Consider the following 8,779-nt stretch of genomic DNA (forward strand, 5'->3'; position numbering starts at 1 on the left):
CTTCTAAAATTAATCTTGAGTTTTTTTTCCCCATCCCTGATCGTCATCTGCAATGCTATAGCAGATGTCCGAGTAAACTTGAAACATTCATTGTTGGCAAGTAAATAAAATAATTCCATTCTACGAAGAGGCTACTAATGTACAGTGGAACCTCGTTAAAGCGAGTACGGGCTATAGCGACACCCCCGCTATTACGAGAGATAGCCGATGCACCGTCAATTGACCCTATAGAAAGCGTGTTAAAGAATTCGTTTTTACGAGACCCTTGCGGTGCTGGCTCTCGCCATAGCGAGGGTTTTACCGCTGGAAGACTTTCATGAAGACTTCTTAACCTCTGTAATTGCTAGCGATCTGTTAGAAATGAAGTTAATGGAGTGCTCAGTCTCAAATTTATGTGGTAAACTGTCGTTCGATAAATATAATGATTGACAAAACAATGCTTTGCATGATTTTTATTCAGTGCGGCGCTTATAAATTGTTTGAATAGTTAGTCGTTATTTGAGTAAGGACATTTAGTGATGCAAAAAAACATCGCCTTTCGTCTGGATTTATGCTTATGTTTATCGGATAGATGTATATCTGTCGCCGCACCACTCCTGTTCCTGTATATCTGTTCGCAACAGGTATATTGGCTATTATTTGCTCCACCTCCGGTAAAGCGACAATTCGCTATAGCGAGTGTTTATTAGTGCACCGTGGGGTGTCGTTATATCGAGGTTTCACTGTAAATAATAAGCCTGGTGCAGCCTTGTATGAAAATGCAAATATCCTTGTGCCTTTGTGTCCGACTTTTTTTAAAAATAAAGATCGCCAAAAAAGTCGAAAGAGTATGATCTCATGCGTGGATAATGCGCAGCACGGATGTACTGCAGCCGTATAATCGGCAGTCTGCTGTAGTTTTATTTAAAAATTTCAGGCTCATGGTCAGGTATGAAAAATTGCAAATATCGGCTAGAAAAAGGTTCAATATTGTTCAAAAAGTAGTTAGCACCCTGAAGACAAAATTATAAGTCCAAAGTTGATGCTTACGTGACAACGTAGCCAACCCCAGTCCCAGGGCCACAAATATTTTCACATCTTTGGTCTTGCCTCCTAAGGCCTCTAGCATTAAGGGACCCAGGAGGGGATCATGGTTTTTGTTGCTATGGAATTTTATCTTAGTGAAGGGAAGGAAAATCTTTTTAGCAAAACTAGGATTACAAATTTTGTCCTGCCATGGGTAACTTGAAAATTTGTAAAATTACTTTAAGAAAGCTTTTGATACTCACAAGAATTTAGCCTTTTCGCATTATTCATAGGGACCCTCAGAAAGCATTAAAAAGAATGAAGTTGTGAACTCAAGGATTCGTAGACAAATCCTGAAAAAGTGGGGCAAAAATAGGAAGACCGTGATATTCTGGAATACGAAGGCAGTATTCTGCTACCATATATTTTATTGCAGAAAGGTCTTTTTCCATCATTCTGTAATGCTCCATATTACTGCACCTATTGTGAGAAATGAGGTATCATTTTAAACGTCGAATCGCCGGCTTCTGAAAAAATATACAATCACAATCTCAAATTTCACTATTTATCCATTAATTAGACTTGAAAGTTTCGATTTTTCCATATCAATTACTTGCTCGATATATATCGACTCCTCACATTTCTTGTATTCTAAACGTCTAATAAAGGTTTGAAAACCCATATTATCCATAACTATACTAAAGAAACGTAACATAAGCAGGTAAAAATATTAAAAAACAATCCAAGAAGTATGAAGAATGTTTTATGTTCTCTAAAAGAGACATCGTGTGTAAGGAACTTAAATGATAACTTGCATCACAAATAAATAAAAATATATTGTTGAAAGTTTTCAAGAATTAGTATCAACAGAATCAACAACAAAAAATGAAAATACATAGTACAAAACACACACTGTGATTGCACATGGGTGAATAGTATAAAGTTTTTATGTATAAGAATGAGAGACCCATTTTTTTGTGTGAACAGTTGTATGTAGTATTTTTTAGTGCTTGCACTTTCGGTGATATTTATGTTTGTGTTGAAGAAACTAATAACCAAAAGGTTACAGGTGACAACATCGTTACTTCTTATATTGTCTTTCAAGAAGCTTTGTATATTGCATGTCATTATTCAGTAATAGACGTCATGATCATTCCTTCTAGCACCAAACTCTCTTTCCTGTATTGTATTCCTATGTTTTGTATATTTTGCAAGAAACCAAGTATAAATAATGTACTCTATGGTACAAATCTTTCTCTATTTAAATCCCAGTTGTGCCATTTCCTCAATATACTTATTCCCTGAAGGCATTCTACCTTTCACCCGTCGTAAGTCTATCCTGAGTCATAATTACCGATTACCTGGACATCATATTCCTTCAGTCACCTTTCAGAAGGATTTAGGGGTTATTTTTGACTCTAAGCTGCTCTTCCATTTGCACATTAAATCTATTTCCGCCCACGCTATGTATTTGGGAGATATGATTTATCGCTACTGTGAGGTGTCAGATATAATTGCTCTTTGCACCTTCTTCTTTTCTTGTATCTCTCCCGTCTTGGAATACTGCAGACAAATCTGGTCTACGGCCCCGCTTTCTTCATCAAAGCTCCTGGAATGCCTATTGAATTTTTTTCTTTCTTTTGTCCGTTACCGCCTCAAGCCTTATCGTAACTTCACCCTCAATAAGATTAGATTCTCTCTTGGTATTGCAACTTGGCTATATCCTCAATGACCGGATACTCTTCTTAAATATTATTAACGGCAAGTACAGATCAGCTGATCTTCTTTCTCTTTGCCTGCTTCCTGTTCCTTCCTGCACAATGAGGTCAAGTGACTTATATCATTGTTTCACCCCCTGCCTTTCTGTCTCTAAACTCTCTTTTCTATTAAGACTTCCTTCTTCCATTAACTCCTATTAAAAATGTGTTCCAAATTTTAATCCTTATTTTTCATCCCTCATCAATCTTGCACCATCTGTATTTTAATTTTCCCCCTACTCCTCGCACCACTCGATGAAGGCTATTATTCTTTGTTATTTAATGGTAAATGCTGTGGAATATTATTTTGTTGATTATTGGTTACATTTTGCTTAATATTAGTAAATTGTTCTCTTGTTATTGTAGAGTCCTCTGTAGTTGACCTCGCCCTGTTTTTGGACTGCATTAAATAAATAAATATATCTCTCTTTAAGGTGTCGTATGAATGAATGAAATAATATTTAAAATATTTCTCATTAATAGTTACAAAAGTTGTGTACACTACATGCCAAGTAAATGCTCATTTACTCCTCAATGTAATTTCCAATCAATTTTGGTTACCTGGTAGAATTTGCTGTGAATGAGATCATATGATCAATATTCAGGGGTTTGGGTTTAAGTTAATATTCAACATATATTTGCAATTCAAGTTGCATTTCCGTCAGTGTTTTAACCCTCTCTTTTTCTTGCATTTGCTTTCAGAGTACATTAGAGTACCTTTCTTTTGCTGCAATGTCTAAGCTTTGTGCGGCTGCAGCCACATATCCATACCAAGTAGTCCGAGCAAGGCTGCAGGATCAGCGTGGAGACTACACCGGTACTTTGGACTGCATACGCAGGACGTGGAGGTACGAAGGTGCCCGAGGCTTCTACAAAGGGCTTTCACCTTATCTACTTCACGTCACTCCTAACATCTGCTTAGTCCTGCTCATCTATGAGAAGGTCACTGCTGCAACAGCTGATACATCGCCTGACAGCTGATTGTGGCTTCTTCTTAGGAGGAATTAATGACACGTTAATAGCTTAAATGCAGAGGAGTGAATGGTAGAAAGAGCTCATCATCGGGATCTGAATGGATGTTTTAGTATTTGTAAGGTGTGGCGAATTCTCTTGGCTGTGTTACTTACAGCTGTATTGTCTGGAGTGAGCGAGGCTCAAGGAAAAGAAATTGCTAATCAGTGGAGTTTGTTTTATTTGGAAAAGAAGTGGCATAAATTGTAGTTGGTTTCTTGAAATGAGTTCAGCTGAGCTGTGACTCATTAATCATTGGCTTTTGGTGATATAATATAGAACATGGCAGATTACATGTTGTGCTCTGTCTTTTTGAGAGATAAATTAGGTACTTGTAGAATGGCATACTTAGTTGTGGCTGTGTCTCAGTTATTTTATTGTTTCCTGTAGCTCTTGTTCCTATGGAATTTGAATATTCTAATTTATATTTGTGTATTGATGGAAGGACTAATTCACACTAGATTATTTATACAGAATTTTCCCACCATTTCACAGCCTGCAGGAATACCTTTAATGTTGAAGAATGCAAAAAAATGATTAATATGGGAAGATTGGAGCTTTTGTTTTCTATGCACAGAGAGTAGGATTAGAGTTAGTGGAAATAACCACCTATGTTGACCTGTCCATTTATTTAGGTGGTGACGCGTGCAAATAGTATCAGTATTTATTGAACCTTGAATATATAACACTTTTCATCTGTGCAGATTGTTCAACAATTGGAAAGGACATTTGTTTAACTATGTCCTAAAAGCACGGGTAAACATTGTGGTTAAATCTTTTTCTAGGAACTGAATCTTTTCCCTTGGCATGTGATGCACTGATATTCTTTTACAAAAGATACTTCCAACTACTTTTATGGAAAGCTACGACATTTGTAAAAATATTCTTTTTCATAACTAATGAAGCAATTATTTTTACGTTTGCTCCTTTACGCATAAGTTTTTGGGGAAAATTAATGATGTCTCATGTATTGCATTTACCCCATTTCTGTTTTGCTATTTGATCAGCATTATGCCGCATCAAGAACCTTTTTATCCACTTTATTCACTCATGAAATATATTTTTTTAGTTTATATTGGAAAGAATGTGTACAGTGGTAGAGTAATTGTAATTTTAATTAATTGTGGCTTGCTGGTTCAAGGCACATTGGGAATACATTGCGATAGTAGACACAAAGACAAATGTCTCTACTTGCCTGTCACTATTAGGTTCAAGTTTTGACTGATCTCATAGTCATTGTTTTTGTGAAGTAGAAAGTGGGTAGTTTATTTCACTTTTTGGGTTATACTATCATAATATCCCCGAGTACAAAAATGTCTTTGGACATTTTTTACTTCTGAAGACAGTACGTAGTTTATTTAAAATGTATTTTAAACAGTCTCTCTGCACTAAAATTATTTTATTGTCTAAGGAAAGAAATTCTTTTTTAAGTAACATTTTCCTTCAACCTCTTGTTCACTTTTGTAATTTTGGTTGAAGGCCAAAGAAAAAGGCCGATTTTCTCTTCATTCTTTTAAATTTTCATACATGTAAGTTTATATGTCAAAGGACTAATAAGAGCTGACTGTATTTCATTGAGGGTATTTTGTTTTCATCACACCTGCAAATGCAAGCTCATTTTTCTCTGCTGTATTTTAACCCTCAATATTGTCATTTTAGTAAAATTGTCTTTAATGAAACGAATATCATTTGTGTTGCACATTAAATGGTGCCTACCTTATTTGTACATAAAATAAAGATTGCAATTGCCTTTGAGGAGCATTTGTGCATTTATCCTATGGTTTCCTGGTAGCCCCGTAATGTCTGTTAGCATCCAAAATGTTAGCGTTTTCCTTTGTTAGTCGATATTTTTGTATGGCAAGTTGACTTCTAATACTGTGGATTGCACATTTTTGGTTTGTATGCAACTATTATTTAAATCTTTAAATGATTTGCACTTTTAAATAATTATCATTCTATTACTCCTTGCTGAAGTGCACCCATAGGTCACTGAATTAATTTCTGGAACTGCCTGTTCATTCTCATCAAATCTACTGTCAGATAAAGGACATTGAAACTTATACTTATATTGCTTTTCTAATGATTTGACATTCTAATTTCAATAATTTTTGTCGAGATTACCTCACAAATTTTCAGCTTATCCACGTTTAGGTCTTAATTGGATAATGAAACTGATTTCGTGTACCTGATGTTATCCTGTATGGAAAATTCATTTTTTGTGCAATGTTTTTAAATGATGTATATACTGATTGCTTTAGTAACAGCATGAATCAATTAACTTTATGCTACTTGTAGTTTTCATGAAAATTCTTGACCATCATTAACCGGAAGACTGTCTCTTTGTACATTTTCTGCTTAGGTTCGAAGGGATACGGGGATTCTATAAGGGGCTTGCCCCAAACCTCATCAGAGTTACTCCAGCAACGGCTATCACCTTTGTAGTCTACGAGAAGGTCTCCCATGCCCTAATGAGTAGGAGTGCAGAAAGTAAGAATAATGAAGTTACAGTGAAGATGACAACTGTTGAGAAAAGTTAAAGTGAAGTTGCTTTTTTTTAAACATAGAATTCTGAATCTGAAGAAGTTATTGTAAATAATTTTACAGTTATACAGATTATATATACACCTATGTTTTTGTAAGATTTACCTTGCGCGAAAAGTAGTAACAATAGAAATGGCCATAAAGCACTTGTTTCATTGGACTTAAAATTTATATAGTGCAAATAAAATGTTGAAGACCACATTTTTGAATGAAGTTTTAATGTGTTGCGATGCAGCATCTATCTCATAAATAATAACCCAGTCTCTGCCTTGTTTGAATTTTCTTGACAACGATTTTAATGAGCGACTTATCAATCCATTCGCACGCATGAGTAAGAAAAAAAAGATAACTCCTCTGTCATTGAGATAACTGCGTGGAATGAGGATGGAACAGTTGAATGGTCAGACCAGCTCATTAATTCGACGAATGCCTGCGATTCCATCAGTGAAACGTTAATCTGTGCATTCGAATTCAGTGACTTCTTAGGGTTTGATACGATAAGAGTGTGTAGTGAAAATCCAAGTATTTAAGTTCGAATATCAATAATGGACGATGCCGGCAGCTACTGATCGACCACTGGGACTAGTTTTTTTTCTGTTATATATTTCATAGTCGCCGAAACATACAATTTTTTCCTAATTATTAGCAAATAGAATCCAGAAGAATATATCACCAGCTTTTTGCCCAGAGCGCCTGAGCGTAGGTCTATTCTGTCGTCACTTCCGCTTCGATATCACATGGGATCTTCTGTCGTGCAGTCTACAGTTGCGCATCGTTACTCGCGGGAGAGGAAATCTACACGACGTTGTTGCAGATGTGAAGAATATCCCTGCAGTCACTTAAAGTTTCTGAAGTACTCAATGGTGAGGAATATTTTATTGTTATGGAATTGTGTAGATGATGTGGAGTTGGTCTTGTTTACGCTCTTATATTCTTTTCATTGTTATTTCATATCTTTCCGGTCCCCTGTGGTTTGTTTATATATGATGATACCTCATTTTACCAATGTTTTTCGTGGGTAGCGTTTGTAGATTTTCAAAATATTAAAAATTTGACGTGTATTTGTGTTTTTTGCTTCGTATCAAGTTAAATACTGGGTTATTTGTTTCGGTTTTGCCCGATTTGAAAGGGTTTTTAAGTTTTAAGTACCCGTCGTTATATATGTTCTGATAAAGGTACACTTTAGTTCTCATTCGTGTTTATCTAGTATGTATAAATATTCCGCCCCCAGAAATGATTGTAGCCTTAACTAAATCTACGTTATTACAAAATTAATTGATTCCCTTTACAGCTACCGGTTTAAGTTTTTTTTAAGTCACAGTCAGCATTTGAACTATAGCTTCTTCGCTTGTGTTTTTTAGTGAATATGATGTTTTACTTTAAACCTGGTTCATGTCGTAATCTTATTTTCCTTCGCTCCCCCAATGGACTTCCTTCATTTTTACTCACTCTTGGGATTTATCTCTGTGACCTTTGCCCGCTTTTGTGACCCAAAATCAGTGACCCTCTCTCCGTTGGTAGATTTTGTATTTATTTGGTGGCTGGAGCAGGACATTGTGGTTTTAGTTCTCCCTTTATGAACTGCTGGAAATGTGCTCTTATAAGTTGATGTGAACTTCTGACATTTTATAGTTTCCAATTGAATAGATTACCATTTATTTTAAAATATTGTTTGCAGTCTTTATCGTGTGGGATCAGTCAGTTTTTCGTTTGGCTCCGGTATTTAAGACAAGTTGCTCATGATATATTGCGCTATTCGTCCAGTTTGTTATTGATGACACCCCTGTGGCCTTGTCAGTCATACGTTAAAATCCAGTGTTCAATTCTATCTTGAATTATAAATTTGACTAACTAGTATTAAAATGCGTAAAGAAGTGGCGTCTTACCGCACAGTTCAGCACCGGAGGAGGCGTGCACAGCTTGCTGCATCAGTTATCAACGGGGTTAGCCCTAAATCTCCGGTAAGCTTGCATTTTCATAGCTATAGTCAACATAAATTTGCCTGCCTTAAAGCCCGTCAAAAGTTTGGGGAATTTTTTGAACCCCACCTTCGGATAACTAATCTTCTTCCCTCTGGTTTATTTTTAGTGTTTATGTATGCGTTCAGGTTTTTTTGCCAAAGGTACCCACAGTGAATCAATGCTTGCCCTTGTCAGTGGCTGTCTCTGTTTTTAATATTGCCTGTTTCATTGAGGAAAAAGCCCACGCACATGTATTAACAGTATTTCACATCTGTTTTAATGTTAAAAATACCCCTTAAGTAATATATTTCTATTCGTTGCCCATGTTTTTTTCTCAAGGGAAATTTTGAAGGAATCTTCCGATGTCATGCAATTTTTTGGAGGCTACTTTCGGCCTCAGAAGCACTGTAATCAATCTTACCACCTATCATAGGGTTATTCATAACAGCTTACATCCCCTTTAGTTCGTTGAGCTAATATTTGATAGTTATACTTTGTTAGCCA

The 8,779-nt window shown here is 35.9% G+C and overlaps 1 protein-coding gene across 2 annotated transcripts in view; it reads left to right on the forward strand.

Moving 5' to 3' along the window:
* The window catches only part of LOC124154600 (mitochondrial folate transporter/carrier), a 35,247-nt gene extending 28,732 nt beyond the window's left edge, over nucleotides 1-6,515 (forward strand). For both annotated transcript variants that reach the window (XM_046528440.1, XM_046528441.1), the window contains 2 exons: nucleotides 3,465-3,610; nucleotides 6,133-6,515. In XM_046528440.1, the coding sequence (XP_046384396.1) occupies nucleotides 3,465-3,610; nucleotides 6,133-6,310 (324 nt within the window). In that variant the 3' untranslated portion in view covers nucleotides 6,311-6,515. The remainder of the gene's footprint in view (nucleotides 1-3,464; nucleotides 3,611-6,132) is intronic.
* Nucleotides 6,516-8,779: the final 2,264 nt, after the last annotated feature.

Source organism: Ischnura elegans, chromosome 2 (assembly GCF_921293095.1).
Source record: "Ischnura elegans chromosome 2, ioIscEleg1.1, whole genome shotgun sequence".
Taxonomy (NCBI): domain Eukaryota; kingdom Metazoa; phylum Arthropoda; class Insecta; order Odonata; family Coenagrionidae; genus Ischnura; species Ischnura elegans.